The 19,706-nt window shown below is 40.0% G+C and overlaps 1 protein-coding gene across 4 annotated transcripts in view; it reads left to right on the top strand.

The window, feature by feature from the left end:
• Positions 1-19,706, top strand: part of IL31RA (interleukin 31 receptor A) — an 88,130-nt gene that overhangs the window by 59,496 nt on the left and 8,928 nt on the right. For all 4 annotated transcript variants that reach the window (XM_050946910.1, XM_050946911.1, XM_050946912.1 and 1 more), the window contains 5 exons: positions 280-381; positions 1,798-1,944; positions 8,644-8,784; positions 11,233-11,326; positions 18,426-18,504. In XM_050946910.1, coding sequence (XP_050802867.1) covers positions 280-381; positions 1,798-1,944; positions 8,644-8,784; positions 11,233-11,326; positions 18,426-18,504 — 563 coding nt within the window. The remainder of the gene's footprint in view (positions 1-279; positions 382-1,797; positions 1,945-8,643; positions 8,785-11,232; positions 11,327-18,425; positions 18,505-19,706) is intronic.

A 19,706-nucleotide genomic window follows, 5' to 3' on the forward strand; every position in this document is an offset into this window, starting at 1 on the left:
ATCAAAATATTTCTAGTGGAAAAATTAGTCTGAATTCAAATGCTTTTAGAAAAGCTGCCAAATAAAGTTCATTCTGTGTTTTCTCTCCATGCTTAAGTACATCAATGGGTATGCAAAAGAATAAGCATAGATTGCATTCATCAAAACTGAGGGAAAATACCAGTAAGGAGCATTCCTAAATTCATCTAATACTAGCAAGAAAATACAACTTTATTTTCCTTATGTAAATGTAAATCTTAAATGAAGGACATGTATCTGAAAAATATTTTTTTCTTACAGATGCCTTTAAACCCTTCAAATGCTATAATATCTCAGTGTATCCTCTCTATGGAAATAAAATAGGAACTCCACATTCCATACAAGCTTATGTTCAAGAAGGACGTACGTATATGAAACTATCAATTCGGTCAAACCCTCTGTATTACTCTCTGTCTTGTAATAGCATCTGTGCAATGTGCTTAAGACCTGTGTTGTTAAGGGAAGGAAGTAGTGTTTAGTGCATAGAACTATGAATTAGGATTCCTGGTTTTTATTTTCAGTTCAGCTATTGATTTGCTGTGTATTTCATAGAAAGTAATTTAATCTATGTGTCAGTTTTCCCATTTTGTGATATGGATATAGAGCTCAATTTGCAGGGTTGTTGTAGGCTTGAGTAATGTTTGTAAAGCACTTTCAGAACCAGAAGAAAGCTGCCACAAAATGTATTAAAATTGTTTTTTTTTATTGTAAATATGGGTCAAGTCTTAAAAATTGCAGTCTCGTTTAGATATAGTTTATGCTATTTCTCAAGGATATAACTGACTGAACTTTTTTATGTTCAATTTTACTTTTTCTAGTGGAAGGGTGATTTTGGGGCACAGACTAAATGGCTAGTTTTAAAAGTTTGAGTTTTGTTCTCTTTTTACGGTGTAATGGAAAATATACATTCCTGCGGTATTAATATTTTTTTAATGGTAGAAAATCTTGCCATTTCACATAATGCACGATTTCCGCACAGATTCTGTATAATTCATCCAATTCACGTTGGATGAATTATACAGCTAATTGTAAGAACCAAGTTTGGTAGTAGACTCAAGATTTCAGGCTGTGGACTGGTGAAGACTCCAGGGAACTGGGTGCAGTACAATGATGATAGAGCACATAATTGTTAAGGAAACCTAGATGTATTGGCTTATTTATGAAGGGACAATCGCTGATTGGTTTTGAATGCAATTTAGTTATAGTTAAGATGCTTTGATGGTAGTGGTGGTTGATTGAGAGAGAGAGGAGACGTTATGCCTTTTGAGTGGACTGGAACATACAGAGATCTTGCTAAATAGTTTTTGAATTGTGCATGTAGAGGTTAGATTACATAGGTAGAGAGGCTGATCTTGTGGACAGAGCATTGAACTGGGACTTGGGAATCCTGGGTTCAATTCCGCACTTACAGATGCCCTGTGCCATTAGGGCAAGTCACTTAACCTGTCCTTTGCCCTGGTTTCCCATCTGTAAAATGGATATAATAGTTTCTTACCTCACATGAGTGTTAAGGATAAAATCCTTCAGTGATTGTGAGGTGTTCAGATACATACCATCATCACCACAGTAAGTAACAAGAGAGAAGGTGCAAACATCACCTAAGTAGATGGCATCTCTGAAAAGCTGAGAAAAGCTAGGAATAGTGTCTGGTCTTTGATAAAGGGTATATTAAGTAAATAGTGCCTGTCCCTTATATCACTGCTCTGCATGGATTAGTAAAGTTGTGCCATTTAAAATACTTTATGTACATTTATTACTTTTCTGTATTTTTTTTTGTAGGTCCATCAGTTGGTCCTGTGGCTAAAACAAACAATCTGGGAAAAAATGAGGCTATGATAAAATGGAAGAAGATTCCAAAAGATAAAAGAAATGGCTTTATCATTAACTATACAATATTTTATAAACCTGAAGGTGGAAAAGAATTAAGTAAGCAAAAGTTCTCTACTCTGTTACACCAGCGTGCTGACCCAGGATGTCTGTTACTTTATGAAGATATTAGCATACAATAGCTATTGCCGCTTACAACACCAGGAAGTTTTGCCAGAGAGAATTTCACATCTTTGTAGGGTAAAGTGGTGACTGGTCACTTTCCAGATAATGTTATATGTTTCAAGTGGGGGAGCAGCAGAGTTTATCTATGATTTGTGTGTTTTATCATGGTCACCGAATGCGCTTTGCTGTTCTCTGTCATTCTCTTCACAATTATATAATGCTAAGTGCTCAGTTATGTAGAACCCAGGCCCAGAATATCTAAAAGTATGTCTACATAGTAAAAAAAACCCGAAACAAACAAAAATGTGAGAGAGGTTGTCATGTTGCTTAATGCACTTCTGGAAGGCATTCAGATATTAAAGTGATGACTAAAGCTGTGTGAAATTTTCTTGACTAATATAGTTTATTATCAGTGAGTTTGACTCAACACATTTTGTCTGAGAAGAGGTTTATCAGGGCTGGCTTCAGAGGGGGTGTATATGTATGTGTGTGTGTGTGTGTGTGTGTGTGTACACGTACACACTTGTTTGGGATGTGGGAAATTGAGGTTTGAATCTCCACTCTGGAGCAGGGACTTTAACTCTGCTTTCTCCGCTCCCAGGTGAGCATTCTAACCATCAGCTGATAGGCTAAACTGGGTGTATTGCTCTCAGTCTCTCCTGTTGAAGCTGTTGCACTTTGTTCTTAAATATTACTTAAACTACCTAAATATTTCATGGGCACAGGGATTTGGGTGCTAGGTGAGTGCCCTTACCTCCCTGCTAAGTAAGTGCCCTAATCACCAGGCTATAGACTATTTTGATCTCAGTCTCTCCTGCAGAAGCTGTTTCATTTGGCAAAACAGAGAGCGAGTGAAATGACGCTCTAACCTGGTGATTAAGGCACTCGCCTTGGGAAGTAAGGGATATGGATTCAAATCCTGCCTCTGATTCAGACAGAGCCTGAATAGAATAGAACCCTAGCTTGCACTGGTGAGCATTACGTAAATTGTCTGATTAGTCTCTCTGCTGATATATGTCACAGCTATATATCTGAAAGTATCTGTTGCTAAAATACCCAAAGTTTATAGGATATGATATCTTTTAGAATTATACTTCACAATAGGGTATTCCAACAAAATAATTCCTACAGGATCTGTGCATATTTTATGGTCTCCATGTATGTCAGTGATGTAACTGAAAGAAAATCACCATTTATGAAGAATTTTTGGAAAATATTTGCTGTAAACAGTTTTTTGTTTTTGTTTTTAAATTTCTTTCTTTTAATACTACTTTATGTAGGACTGTCTTAGTTCTACTTACTTAGTTTGTCTCATTTTCCATAGTTTCACTTGATCCTGGTGAAATGGACCTGAATCTCTGTTATAGTAGTACAATAATTACAGCTGTTCAGATTATCCTCTTTGCTTCCATAAGGAGAGAGGACCTAAATCTAATGGATGTGCAATGTGGTGGTAGGGTGTGATGGCTCTAAAGCGTTTTCCCTCCCTTCCCCAGACCTATGGAAGCTCATGTTTAGGGAGGTTTTGGTGGCAACTTCACCCGCACAGCTGTAAAGGATCAATTATTTAAGATTTTGTTAATTCAGTCAACATTATCATACAAGTGGCAAAGAGTTCTGTGGCATCTTATAGACTAACAAACGTATTGGAGCATGAGCTTTCGTGAGTGAATACCCACTTTGTCTATAAAATGCCACAGAACTCTTTGCCGCTTTTACAGATCCAGACTAACACGGCTACCCCTCTGATACTTGACATTATCATACAGATCCTCACAGATTTTCTCAGATGTGCGTGACCACTATTAACACCCCCCGTCCATCTCCCAGTTAGTGGAGATGTTCATGAGAGCAGTAAAATGGCTCAAGGTTAGAGCCAAAATGTGTTGCAGAGGCATAGACCCTCTTTGCTTTCAGGAATCTAATGTGGCTCTTGGGAATAGTGGGTTTAGAAATTTCTTGCCTGTTCTTGGAAGCTGCTCCTAGTTTCTGGATCAATATGGTGGAAAGTTTGTGAGTCAGAACTTGTGGTTTTTGCTGTCTACTTTGTGGATTTTTCCTGTATAGTGGATGATCTAGTCCGGTATGATTAGCTACTTATTCTAGATTAAACTACATATTCATTAAAGGCACTTACTCAATTTATATAAACCCAAATTGAATCTTTTTTTTTCTGTTGAAGAATATGACTTGTTATATTAATTTAGATGGAATATATTGGCCAAAAGCATTAACATAACCCGGTCGCTGTCCAATATTAGTTTTAAACAAGATTCGGTGATTGGCATACAGAGACCTCAGCCTGCTGTATACCATGGCAAACACACCATTAAAAATCCATTAAACCTTTTATTAAAAATACAGTAAAGTATTGAATAAGCTTTTAATTTTAACATTCCTTGTTCCGTTTAGTTGGAGAGAGATTTTAGAAGGGAAAAAACTCTTGTTTGACAGTCTTTTAGGTGTTAGCAAGCAGGGCCGGCTCTAGGTTTTTTGCTGCCTCAAGTGAAAAAATAACAACAAACAATCTCCGAGAGTGCAATTGCTGAAGCAAAAAAAAAAAAAAAAAACTTCCTGAAATGCCACCCCCCTGGAATTGTGCCGCCCCAAGCACATGCTTGGTTTGCTGGTGCCTAGAGCCGGTCCTGTTAGCAAAGATTCTGGTAACTGTCCTTTTGGGAAAGAGACATGAGTAGAGATGGGCTGGAACTGGGGTTGCTGCTGTTAAAGTCTGGATCCATTTCCTGGAATACAAAGCAAGACAAACATCCACAAAAGGGCGGGGGGAAACAGCAACAATAGAAAATGCAGCTTCTGTCTCTGGTGTTGACTCTGACTTGGAACCGCATTGCTGGAAATACACAGGCACAGTACATGGTCTGACCAGCCACTGTGAGACTTGGCAAACTTGTACCAGTTGTTTAGTGTATTGCTTTTAGTTGCCTCTCTGATCACAGGCTTACAGCAATGTTGCAAAATACGCTGTCTTGGACAGCTAAGCCAGAATCTTATTAGGCTAAAGGAAAAAGGGGAGAAAAAGGAAAGAGAAGAAATAAAATAGAGAGGAGAGGGGAGAGGAAAAAAAGAGGGAGACAAAGTCTCACATCCCAGGAAGTGTTTGGGTTTCAGCCAGTGGAGGTGGCAATGTCATTTGGCTCCCTCTCTCTTTGGTTCTTTCTGAATCAGGATGACAAAGCCCCAGGGTTCCAGCAGGCAATGGTAGCCATGATGGTGAAGCTTGCTCCAATAGCCAATTTTTCTAGCCAGAGTCTCATTTTCCACAGAGGGAATGATGAGTGGAAGAGCCCATTCCCTCATTCTTTTGTCTACCAATTAAGCCTTGTTTCTGACACACCAATTTGAGTTCACTGATGTCTGGTTCCACACTTTTTTTCTTTTTTTATTAAACATGATCTTAAAACAGTCCTTGATTTTTTTTTCAGGCCTTTTTGTTTGGACTAGGTCAGTCTTTCTGTCTCCCTTTCGTAACTTTTCCCATCAGCATTTGTTGTTAAGTTACTGTAACCTCTCATGAACTTAAGTATCAGAGGGTAGCCGTGTTAGTCTGGATCTGTAAAAGCAGCAAAGAATCCTGTGGCACCTTATAGACTAACAGACGTTTTGGAGCATGAGCTTTCGTGGTGAATACCCACTTCCTCAGATGCATGTAATGGAAATATCCAGGGGCAGGTATATATATGTGAGCTAGCAAGCAAGCTAGAGATAACGAGGTCAGTTCAATCAGGGAGGATGAGGCCCTGTTCTAGCAGTTGAGGTGTGAAAACCAAGAGAGGAGAAACTGGTTCTGTAATTGGCAAGTTTCTCCTCTCTTGGTTTTCACACCTCAACTGCTAGAACAGGGCCTCATCCTCCCTGATTGAACTGACCTCGTTATCTCTAGCTTGCTTGCTAGCTCACATATATATACCTGCCCCTGGATATTTCCATTACATGCATCTGAGGAAGTGGGTATTCACCCACGAAAGCTCATGCTCCAAAACGTCTGTTAGTCTATAAGGTGCCACAGGATTCTTTGCTGCTCTCTCATGAACTTAGTCATTTTTTACAGTTGAACTCACAATTAGGGTAAATTTTTCTATAAACAAATCTGACTGTTGCCAAGGTATTTAAAAAAAAATCCAGCCAACCAAACCTCCAGTCATTAACATGACACATTAAAACTAAGTAGCTATAAGCAGATTGCTCAAGTCTTACAGCTTGATGACAACAGATGAGTAGCAATGCTATACTCAGAATTCTACACATCTGCTAGCATCAGTCAGACACAGAAGTCAACAAAAGGGTCAGTGGCCCCTGCAGCAATGTAACATAGAAAAAGATGTTAGCTAAATGGGGAACAAACTTATTTTCAAGCTTCTAAGATGATATTATAAATACAAGAGTGAATGAACGAATAAATAAATGAAAAATTGACAGTAACGATTTAATGAAAAACTATATATATTGTAGTTTCAGTATAGAATCTTCCTTATTTTTAAAAATCCCCTTTCTAGAGTTTGGTGTCTCAATATCAGTTTTTGAGGATGTGGCAATTATTTATATTGTGTTCGGTATTAGTAGTGGTCAACTGTAGCTATTTCTTGAACCTTCTCCTGTGTGTTGCTTAGGACTGAGTCAAGAATAGCCTGTCATCTTGTGTGCTTCATAACTAGCCAATCCAAGAAGCAATCATTTAAGCTGTCAAAAAGTTGCTTTTCTGAACTAGTCACCCAATTGTAGTTCTTTTATTAGACTTACATGCCTTTTCCCTCTTGCTAAACGTTACACACTCAGTACATTTTCCTGTTTTGAAGACTGGTAGTACAACCATTCTAGTATATTCATATTTTTCTCACTTGGGATTTGTATCCCTACAGAGTTGTCTTTATGATCCTGTCCACTCAAACTTTCATATCGTAAGCTTAAATGGAATCTTTTAGGTATAGTGCTATTCTCTGACTTCTATGACCCAGCCTGTTCTTCCTGCCTATTTTGTAGATGGGTATTGCTGAATCCCACTGCTTTTTGTCATTCCATATTTCAGAAATGCTTATTATGTCGAGGCCCATTTGAATTGCTAAGCGTTCTTTCCTCTTCTTGCTTTAAGCTTCTCTCTTGATCTGTAGCCACATAAGGCATTCTAGGGGTTTTTTTTTGTTTTTTGTTTTTTTTTTTAAGATCTCAAACTAGTGGGTCCTGTTCGAACTTCATTTGCTTCTGGATGCCCAAATCACAGTATGGGCCAAGAGTAGACTTGCCAATATGTAAATGGAAGAAGGAAGTTGCAACTATTACTGTATGATGTAGATTTCTCCATACTTATTCTTGCTATCTTATTTCCTGTCTGGTTTTACGCAGTATGTTCTCTGCCATCCTGAAGACCACTCAGCTTTCAAGACAATTCTGTTACTCTCTCATGAATGGTGCTGGCTTTCAGTTTTCCCTGGGGGTACTCAACCCCCACTCAGCCCCAGGCCTTGTCCCCACTCCACTCCTCCTCCCAAGGCCCTACTCCACCTCTTCCCCATCTCTTTTTGCCCCCTCCCCTGAGTATGTCCCATCCCCACTCCTTCCCCTCTGTCCCAGTGCCTCCTACCTGCTGCAGAACAGCTGATCCACAGCAGATGGGAGGAGCTGGGGGTGGGGACGAGGAACTTGGCTGCCAGTGGATGCTAAGCACCCACTAATTTTTTTGGAGCACCCATGGAGTCAGCACCTATGTCTCACATCCTTCATTACTCAGACCTGGAGTTCTCATCTTGTGGGTGGTTCAGTGGCAGACCGCAGAATCTCTCACAGAAACAATTAAATTGCAGGACTGTGAAAATTATACAACACATAGTTTACCAAATATTTAGAAATCTTAGCTTCTTAACCAATTCACTTGTCCCTAACAACAATTTAATTTTGCATTTCTAATTAATGTTTAGACAGTGGATAGTCTAACAAAGGAAATTATACAAACATGAAAGATCATTATTTTTGTAGTTCTTTGAGTTCTTCTCTGTAATTCAGCCTGATCTTCCTTGTGTTAATGGGTCTAAATATTTTCAGCCCTACCATTTTTCTGTAATTCTCTGAGCTCTCATAAACTAAACTTTTTTGGCTGTGTCAGTACTTGGATGGAAGACATCCAAGAAACACGTAGGTGTGGCGTATAATGATGTTGTCAAGTAGGTAGGGTGGTAATCTTCCTTCTGAGTCTGGATTGGACTGTGCTATACTGAACAAATATGGGATGGTAATGCTGTCTTTTAATTCAGACAGAAAACCAACGTTCTACAGCTTGCAATAATAGAGATGCCATAATACTTTTATTAAGGGTAAAATATTGGCTCTGGTTATTATATTTTACATATCTCAACTCAATAGTGAATTTTCAGTTGGATATAGAATTAAGCACTTTCTGTCCTGAACTGTGATGTTGCATTGTTATGCTCTGTTTAACAATTTCAGTGTTGCACACTGATGATCCCCTTGATTATATTGTATTTCAGCTTGTCCCTAAAGCATTTTGGGATCTTTCAATGTGACCAGTGCTATATAAATGTAAAATTGTAATAGTTAACACTTACCTTTCTTTAATATGTATATCTTTTTTTTAATATATATATAATATCTTTGTCTGAAAAGATGAAACTGTGAACTCTGATGTTCTGCAATACAGACTGAAGTCTCTGCAAGCAAACACCCAGTATACTGCTCATGTCATGGCAGCCACCAAAGCTGGCGGAACCCATGGAAACCGAATAACTTTCAGCACTTTGAAATTCAGTAAGTAATTTTCCATGTTAACTGTGATTGCTGTTACAATATTTTTGTGTAAGAAATATCGTTTTTTGATTTAGGCATTTCTTAGGCCAATCCTAGTCTACTCTGCCTTTGACTTTTTGAACAAAACAAAGAAGAATAATCAAAAATTAATTTAAATTTAATTCAGCTCATTGGAAGACATTGTAAGCCAAATCTACAATAGATTAAAAGTTTTAAAAACTAAGGTCCCAATACTGCAAGTGACGATGCACAGGCAGACAGTTGTGCTCGCATGAATCGCCACTGAAGATTGTGGCTCTGTGCACATGCAGTAGTCTGCCTCTGTGCTGTTAATTACAGGACTGGGGCCTACTATGTCACCAGAAGGGGTAAAATGTCTATCTTAGGCCTGGTCTACACGGCAGGGGGAGGGGGAAATCGATCTAAGTTAGACAACTTCAGCTATGTGAATAACGTAACTGAAGGCGATGTACTTGGATCTACTCACTGCAGTGTCTTCACTGCAGTGAGTCGACTGCTGCCACACCTCCATCAACTCTGCATGCACCTCTTGTGGCAGTGGAGTACAGGAGTCAATGGGAGAGAGTTTGGGGATCAATTTATCGCATCCAGACTAGAAGCGATAAATCAACCCCTGCTGGATCGATCACTGGCCATGGATCCGGTGGGTAGTATAGACGTACCCTAAGGAACTGGGCTCAAAATTATGCATTGTGATTTCTTGTTGTCTTTTTTTTTTCCCTCCCTATATGGAAAAGCTCCCTGCTAACAAACCACATATTCCTCTGAATTGAACATGCCCAGTAGGATACTCAATACACACTTGTGGTTAATATAAAATAATCTTTTTCTTATTTTCTTACTGTCTATATTTGTATCTTTCTCCTAGGGGTATCGTAGGATAGCTATGAATTGAAGTTAAAATTGTTGTATCAAGATGTTAAATGGAAGAAACAATGAATGCCAACATTTCCTGACAGAACACTCTGAGACATGTCCCCTGTATCTGACTTTCTGTTCATTTCATAGGGTGAAGGGGGTTGGCACTGGATCAGCTCCTGGAATAAAGCAGCAGCTAAAATTGGAAGCAGCTGTTTTGAGATCCTAGGAAAGCCCCATTACACAGTATTGTCTGTAGCTCTGTAGTTGTGACTAGAGCTAGGCAAAAAAAAATTGACAAATAGATTATTCACCAAAATATGTTGTTTTTTGGTTGACTTCTCAAATTTGATTCAGTTAGTTGCAGCTGGGAGGAAGTTTACAGGGCCAGCTTCAGTAAACTGTTGGGGTGAGTGTGTCTGTCCTTTCAGAACCTTTAGCTCAGTGGTTAGAATGCTTGGTTGGAATGTAGGAGATTCAGGTTTGAATCCTGATTCTGGAGCAGGGACTTGAACTCAGATCTCCCCCATCCAAGGTGAGCAGTCTAACTGCAAAGCTAAAGGCTATTTGGGGGCTGCTCTCTGCCTGATTCAGAGGAGGGGTTTAAATCCACATCTCCTGCCTCCCAGATGATCACCAGACTATAGAGTCAGTCTTACTCTCTCTTTCTTTGGTCTTGTGAATATTAAAGTATTTATACAATGTTGAGCAGCTTCAACAGGAGATACTGAGAGAAACCAACTGCAGAATAGCATGTAGCCTGGTGATTAGGATGCTCATGTAGGAGTGGGGAATGCTGAGTCTGAGTTACTGCTCTAGCAAGGAGAATCAAACCTGGATTTCCAGCATCCCAGGGAACGGCCCTAACCACTGGACTAAACATTATGAGTGATGGATATGCCGAGAGACAGTTTGCTGAAGCTACCCAGACTTTTCCGATTTGATGACAGATTTTGAACATTTGTCGGAAATGAACCAAATATTTTTTTCTGCTTTTTTGTTTTTTTGTTTTTTTCATTGGCCAAACCAAAAAATCAGTTGTTTGCCCAACTCTAGTCGTGACTGGTTTGATCTGCAAAATACACATCACTTAGGGCTTGTTTACACTTACCTGGGGATCCATGCACATCGATCGATGCATCGACAGTCAATTTAGCAGGTCTAATGAAGACCCGCTAAATCAACTGCAGATTGCTCTCCTGTCAACTCCTGTACTCCATCTGAATGAGAAGCGCAAGGGGAGTCGATGGGAGAGCATCTCCCATCAACATAGCATAGTGTGGACCCCACTGTAAGTAGAGCTAAATATGTCAACTTCAGCTACGTGAATAATGTAGGTGAAGTTGCATAACTTAGATCGATCTCCCCCTGTAGTGCAGACAAGGCCTTAGCATGTGTTGTATAGTGGCATACAGTACCTTAGTCAGTTGGTCAAGGATGTGACAATCAGAGCTTTTCTAACTTGGGCTAATAAGATGGCTTTAATTATATAGTCTAAAAGTGAAAATTTGCTCTGTAGTGCAATATACAGTACTGAGCAATATTTCAGTGCTTGTTCTTTCTCTAAAGGTAAAGAAGACTTTATTTTTATAACAATATCGTTTGGATTCTGTATGCTCTTATTATTAATCCTTGGGATAACCTGTACTCTAAAAAAACACACGTAAGTAAATTTTTGTGTGCTTGTTAAAGGTGAAAATAATGCATTTTAACAAATAAAAGGCTAGTATCTTTATTTAAAAACAATGCTGGCTTGTTAGACTCAAATCTATATGGAGATAAGAAAATGTCCTGATTTGCTGAAATTAAATAAATAGCCATATGTTTAGAATTATTGTGACTTCAGCCAATAGATGTATTTCTTCACTATAGTTGCAAAAACAAATACTATTTATATAAAATGTGATAGGCCAGAATAAAAGAGCTAAGAGAAATTGAATGGCTTTCTGCCTACTAACACACACTCTCACTCACACACACTCACCCTATGTTTAAAGACCGTGTAGGTTGCAAAGTCAGACAATCAAAAGTTAGGAAATGTCAGAACTAGGATTTCCTTAGTTTGGCCTACTTGTGTGTATGCGTTAAGATTAGGACTGTCAAACAATTTAAAAAAATTAATCACAATTAATTGCATTAAAAAAATCAAGATTAATCTCAGGTTTAATCACACTGTTTAAATAAATAGTATTCTATTATTTAATATTTTTGGATGTTTCCTACATTTGCAAATATATTGATTTAAATTACAACACAATACAAAGTGTACAGTGCTTTCTTTATTTTTGATTACATATATTTGCCCTGTAAAAGAGATAAACAAAAGAAATAGTATTTTCCGGTTCACCTCATAAAAATACTGTAGTGTGTCTATTTATCATGAAAGTGCAACTTACAAATGTAGAATTTTTTTATGTACATAACTGTTCTCAAAAATAAAACATTGTAAAACTTTAGAGCCTACAAGACCACTCAGTCCTACTTCTTCTTCAGCCAATCGCTAAGACAAACAAGTTTGTTTACATTTATGGGAGCCAGCTTCTTATTTACAATGTTAGCTGAAAGTGAGAACAGGCATTCACATAGCATTGTTGTAGCCGGTGTTGGAAGATATATACGTGCCAGATATGCTAAACATTTGTATGCCCATTGATACTTCAACCACCATTCCAGGGGACATGCGTCCATGCTGATGACAGGTTCTGCTCAATAACAGTCCAAAGCAGCGTGGACTGACACAGAAGATGAAAATGAGCGTGTCAGATGCCACCAACAGAAGGTTGATTTTCTTTTTTGATGATTAGGGTTCTGTAGTTCCTGCATTGGAGTGTTGCTTTTTTTAAGATTCCTGACACCATGTTCCTCAGCTCATTCCGCTCACATTTTGGAAGGCAGTTCAGATTCTTAAACCTACGGTCAAGTGCTGTAGCTATTTTTAGAAATCTCACATTGGTATCTTTTTTGCGTTTTGTCAAATCTGCAGTGAAAGTGTTCTTAAATCGAACAACATGTGCTGGGTCATCATCCAAGAGTACCATAGCACGAAATATATGGCAGAATGTGCGTAAAACCACAGAGCAGGAGATAGACAATTCTCCCCCAAGGAGTGCAGTCACAAATTTAATTAATGCATTATTTTTTCAATGAGTGTCATCGGAACCGGCAAGAATAGCATTACTGATTAATGAAGCCATACTGGAGCCAGCCAGGATAGAGTGGCACACCCATGCCACCACTGTTTTCTATATCAACAAAGAAGGGGAACAAGATTGATCACCTCTGCATATAGAGCAGTCAATCTCTGAAACTGGTGCATCAATCCCCAGATCCTCCTGGCTGCAGCCTCTCTCCCTGGGATGCAGAAGATAGTCAAAGACTCGCTCATCAGACGTTTTGCTCATCAGACACACTATTGACTGTCAGGTGGGAACTTCACAATTCAGTGGTATATGACATGTTCACATGATGGGGGACTCCGACCAGAGACCTATTTTCTTCCCAGATGCACCACCTAATGCTCTGGGGAGCCCTCAGCCATTGTTCCTAGGGTGATACTCCTGATCAGACCAAGTCATCTATGCCTTCCCTCCACTACCACTCTTGCCTGGAGTGATGCACAAGAGCCGATGAGGCAGAGCAATGGACATTTTGGTCGCTCCCAGACAATTCTGATTTTCCAATCTCTTCTACATGTCATCCTGCCCTCAAGTCTCATCCTGAACTTCCTCAATCTGCTGAATAGGGTGACCAGATGTCCCAATTTTATAGGGACAGTTCCGATATTTAGGGCTGTTTTTATATATAAGCATCTATTACCCCCCCCATCCCATCCTGATTTTTCACACTTTCTATCTAAACCCCCCCCACCAAAAAAAAAAATTAGGCGTCCTTGTGGCACTTAGAGACTAAAAAATTTATTTGAGCATAAGCTTTCGTGGGCTAGAACCCACTTCATCAGCTGTATGAAGTAAAAAATACAGGAGCAGGTATAAATACATGAAAGGATGGGGGTGCTTTACCAAGTGTTAGGTCAGTCTAATGAGAGAAATCAATAAACAGCAGGATACCAAGGGAGGAAAAATAACTTTTGATGTGGTAAGAGAGTGGCCCATTACAGACAGTTGACAAGAAGGTGCAAGTAACCGTAGGGAGAAATTAGTATTGGGGAAATGAAGTTCACACCTTCTTGTCAACTGTCTGTAATGGGCCGCCTTATTAAGTGAGCATTCTCCATCCTATGGACCAAATGAGACTGGGGAACTGTGTGTGTGGGGGAAAGTAGTAAGTGATCATGTGATTAAAATTGTAACATAATTCATACACACAACGTATTAGATTAAGGTTACACAGGCAACCTTAATTCTGGCATATTCTTTTAACATAGTTTGTACAATTTCCTAGGTTTTTAAAAAAGCAAATGGAAAAAGCAGAGATTCTACCATGTGGCATCATACTGATACCCATATGATTCATAAGCAATGTAGGAACATTTCCATCTCTGCCACGTCAGCTAATGGAATAACTGATAGCAGTAGTAGGCTGTCATCCTCTGTGTGGACCAACACTAGAGGGGAATATGATGCCACATCCTTTGCAGTGGGTTTCCCAGGTATTTGCTGACAGCAGGGGAAGGCTGAGTCTTGGGAATCTTGGGTTCCATTCCAGTCTCTGAATGGGAGTGTTCTCTAAACGGCACAGACTCTTTTGCCTATTCGTACCACATGTCACACTTTCTGCCCCATCCCCTCCAACCTGTTGTTCCAGTTCAGTCTTTTTCCACCCCTGGTTCCTCATCCCAGTCCCAGATTCTTTGCCCAGTCAATCACAATTTCCCCCTCCTGGGTCCTTATCCAGTCTCTCTTTCCCTGTCCCTGATTTCTCCCTCCACTGGCTCCCAGTCCTCTCTTCATAGCTCCTTGTCCCAATCTTTCTGCCCAGCCAGTCCCAGTTCTTGGCCTGGACCACACCTCTCATCAGATACGTTCCTCTCCTTTGTTCTCCCCCCTGCAACTTTTCCCAGTCCCAATTTCTCTTTTCCCCTGCCAGCCTCAATCCCAGTTATTCCTGCCTCACACTTCTTGTCCCAATTTATTCCTTCTCTCACCTTCTGTCTGGTTCTTGGTCCTCTGCATTTGCGTTAGGCACTGTCCTCTTCCACACTGCTGATGAGAATGTCATTGAGAGCACAGAAGAGAGTCTCTCTACTGTCATATTTGGTGCCTGCCCCAGCCCTGGCCTAGACCAGAATTACAAGGAAAGTGTGGCTTTGCGCCTGAAGTCCTGGGCTGGAACCTGCTCAGTTGTTCTGTGAGACTGGCGCATGCGCAGTCTGGTCACATGTAGATGCTGTGAGGTGTGGCACATCTCTCTGATGACAAAATCTTTGGAGACTTTAGCTACTAAACCATTAGAAGTCTCTACTGAGCATGTGCAAACTGATTTTTTTTAAATGGTTACAGTTTAGCCAAATTTGGGCAGATTTTCATATGAAGAGCACAAAACATATTCCTGACATAAAGGCCATCCCTGGCCAAATTTCAAGTCCCTGCTCCAAAGCATAGGATTCCTAGAACTTCTCAAAGAAATGGTCCTAAGACTTCTTAACACTGGAAAACACCATATTTTCCCCCTAAACTTATTGTCAGAAAAGGCTGAGCTGTTTAGGCTGAAACTTAAAAATCTGCCTAAGGCAGACACGTGATGTGGAAAATTTCAGCCCCCAAATGTTAAAATTTGTTAAAGTTATATGTGATTGAAAACAAGGTCTTAAAATAGGAAGCTTTGAGTCATGTTAATAGGTAGCAATTCCAGCTCCACTTATAATGCCCACTGTAACATATAATTTCTATAGCCTCAAAGCTGTTGTATTCTCTTATCTTTTATATTTGGCACTCTCTCTTAATATGTTTATGAGGCCCTGAGCCTGCAAAAACCTATAGACTTGCATAACTTTACTCATATGTATAGTCCACAGGCTTCAAAGGTACTACTCATGTGAGTAAAGTTATGCACACATGTAAATAATTGTGAGTTCAAGGATAGAATTGGTACCGGCAGCAATTCTGTTTAAAGCATTCACAAAGCTAATTTTGATTAATAAAAATTAGTAAAATCATTCTGGCACTTTTTTATATATAAATACAGGAATTGGCTCTGCCCTATTTTGGCTGGGAGATCCTACTGTTCAGCTTGTGTTCCCATATAAATTCTAATTTTAAACTTTTTTTCTGACTGCCACAGTCTGCTGAGTATTGATTTGGAGACAGTGTCTTGAATGCAGTCAATCTTTTCTGTTAAATAGATGGATAATTGTGTTGCAGTTAAAAAAAACAACAAAAAAAAACAATAGGCATATTTTTGCTGCAGAGTTAACTCAAATGTCATCCACACACACAAACCCTTCACTCAAGTTGGCTTGCCTCTCAGGGGTGTTGGTAAGGCTATGATTTTGGCCTGGGTATTTTTAATAAAAGGCATGAAGAGGACATAGACTCATAGGTCAGAAGGGACCAATATGATCATCTAGTCTGACCTCCTGCACAAGGCAGGCCACAGAACCCTACCCATCCACTTTTATAACAACCCCTAACCCAGGACTGAGTTATTGAAATCCTCAAAATTGGTTTGAAGACCTCAAGCTGCAGAGAATCCACCAGCAAGCGACCCATGCCCCACGCTGCAGGGGAAGGCGAAAAACCTCCAGGGCCCCTGCCAATCCGCCCTGGAGGAAAATTCCTTCCCGACCCCAAATATGGCGATCAGCTAAACCCTGAGCATGTGGGCAAGACTCACCAGCTAGCACCCAGGAAGGAATTCTCTGCAGTAACTCAGTTCCCATCCCATCCAACATCTCCTCGCAGACCATTGAGCAGACTTATCTGGTGATAATCCAAGATCAATTGCCCAAATTAAACTATCCTATCATAACATCCCCTCTATATACTTATCAAGCTTAGTCTTAAAGCCAGATAAGTCTTTTGCCCCCACTACTTCCCTCGGAAGGCTGTTCCAGAACTTCACTCCCCTAATGGTTAGAAACCTTCGTCTAATTTCAAGTCTAAACTTCCTAATATCCAGTTTGTACCCATTCGCCCTCGTGCCTACATTAGTACTAAACTTAAATAATTCCTCTCCCTCCCTAACGTTAACCCCCCTGATATATTTATATAGAGCAAGCATATCCCCCCGCAGCCTTCTTTTGGCCAGGCTAAACAAGCCAAGCTCTTTGAGTCTCCTTTCATAAGGCAGGTTTTCCATTTCTCAGATCATCCTAGTAGCCCGTCTCTGGACCTGTTCCAGTTTGAATTCATCCTTCTTGAACATGGGACACCAGAACTGCACACAATATTCCAGATGGGGTCTCACCAGCGCCTTATAAACGGTACTAACACCTCCTTATCCTTGCTGGAAATATCTCGCCTGGTGCATCCTAAAATCGCATTTGCTTTTTTAACAGCCGTATCACATTGGCGACTCATAGTCATCCTGCTGTCAACCAATACCCCTAGGTCCTTCTCCTCCTCTGTCGCTTCCAACTGATGCGTCCCCAACGTATATCTAAAATTCTTATTATTAATCCCTAAGTGCATGACCTTGCACTTTTCACTATTGTATTTCATCCTATTACTATTACTCTAGTTTACAAGGTGGTCCAGATCTTCCTGAATAGTATCCCTGTCCTTCTCCGTGTTAGCAATACTCCCCAGCTTTGTGTCATCAGCAAACTTTATTAGCACATTCCCGCTCTTTGTGCCAAGGTCAGTAATAAAAAGGTTAAATAAGATCGGTCCCAAAACCGATCCTTGAGGGACTCCACTAGTGACCTCCTTCCAGCCTGACAGTTCACCCTTCAATACGACCCACTGGAGTCTCCCCTTTAACCAGTTCCTTATCCACCTTACAACTTTCATATTCATCCCCATCTTTTCCAATTTAACTAACAGTTCCCCATGTGGAACCGTGTCAAACGCCTTACTGGGCAATAAACAATAAATCACAGAAATGTACACACAGTAATGCAGTTTCCACTACATCAGTACAATAGCCTGGTGCCCCACACCACAGGGGACCCTGTGAAGCTAAGTTAAGGGTGGTGGGGCTCAGGCTTCAGCTGAAGGCAAAGCCTGAGCCCCGCCACCCGAGGCTGAAGCCAAAGCCCAAACCCTGCACAGAATCTGTGACAGAATCATAGCCTTAGGTATTGGCTTCAGCTCAGGTCAGCACAACTCATAAAGCTGCTAATAAAACCACAGTGTGGAGTTCCTGTACTGTTTTGCACTGCAGCTGCTGTCATTTGAGCTAGGTTAACTCCAGAGGAGTTAAGTTAACTTTACAATGAGGACATACTCTATAAAGTAACTCAGACACTCTTCATTCCAAGCCTACTTTAGGCATGTCATAATAAAATTTTGGCTTATGTAGCTTGAATAGTTATAATTGCAGCTTTATTTTCTGTATTTAATGGTAAACATTGGTTTAAACCAAAAACTCCGGTCCCAGGTAACACACTGCTATTGCTTTTAAACGATTTTTCTCTAGCCCATAAGAATTGACTTGAGGGAAAGCAGCTCCCCTCATTATAATAATTTAGATAATGAATACAGGGAAAGGACTTCCCTTGATAAATGTTTGTCATTCTATTCCTGGTTAAACATTTTCTGCGTTGAATCCATTCATGTACTGGTACAGTATTCCTACAGCATTCATCATGTCAGTCATCTGATTCCTACATCAGAAGGCCAAATCTCTTTTCTGAATTGCAGATTGAAAAAGGTTTGCTGGCCTGATATACCAAATCCTGCAGAGAGCATTGCTGTGGATTGGCCTACTGACATGCTTAAGGTAACATCAGATTGCTATTAAGAAAAACAAATATGTGATGTGAGTAAATTTTCTGATAAACAATTGAAGCATGGTGGGCTAGATTCATTAAATCAGTGATGATTATAATGATGCTCTCTCAGGGATGAATTTGACCAAATGTAACCTTCTTTTATAGATACCTCCATAGGCACCTATATTTACTACTTTTTATATAGCACGATATGTTGTACTCTTGTAGTTCATTTTCCCCAACTTGTCTTGAATGAGATGAGTTTCTGCCTGTGGTGTGGCCTATGTTCCAGATGCTCATCTATCTGCCCAATTAAATGGGCAGTCATCTCTAAAGTAATTCACCCATCCTCATTAGATTACAACATATTTTAAGAGTTTGCATCCTAAAATATGAGTCAGAGTAGCATGTTTAAAATTATAGCATTTATTACTCTTTTTTACAAGATAAAATTCATACAGAATAGATGTAAACAAAAACATATTACAAAAACTGACAGATGTTTATACTTTGGGAAGTTGTATTGCAGAGAAAGATAAACTTAACAAAAAACTGTCAAATGCCCATGAAAAATGTCCTAGGGTATGTCTGCATTACGGGATTATTCCGATTTTACATAAACCGGTTTTGTAAAACAGATTGTATAAAGTCGAGTGCACATGGCCACACTAAGCACATTAATTCGGTGATGTGCGCCCATGTACCGAGGCTAGCATAGATTTCTGGAGTTCTGCACTGTGGGTAGCTATCCTGTAGCTATCCATAGTTCCCACAGTCTCCCCGGCCCATTGGAATTTTGGGTTGAGATCCCAATGCATGACGGTGCAAAAACAGTGTCACGGGTGATTCTGGGTAAATGTTATCACTCAATCCTTCCTCCGTGAAAGCAACAGCAGACAATTATTTCGCGCCCTTTTCCCCTGGATTGCCCTGGCAGACGCCATTGCATGGTAACCATGGAGCCTGTTTTGCCTTTTGTCACTGTCACCGTATACGTACTGGATGCTGCTGACAGAGGCGGTACTGCAGTGCTACACAGCAGCATTCATTTGCCTTTGCAAGGTAGCAGAGATGGTTACCATCCCTATTGCACCGACTGCCATTGTAAATTGGCGATGAGATGACCGTTATCAATCATTTTGTACCGTGTGCAATTGGAAAGTGGTGATGGCGGTTACCAATCATATTGTACCGTCTGCTGCTGTCATGG

Source organism: Gopherus flavomarginatus, chromosome 3, assembly GCF_025201925.1.
Source record: "Gopherus flavomarginatus isolate rGopFla2 chromosome 3, rGopFla2.mat.asm, whole genome shotgun sequence".
Taxonomy (NCBI): Eukaryota; Metazoa; Chordata; order Testudines; family Testudinidae; genus Gopherus; species Gopherus flavomarginatus.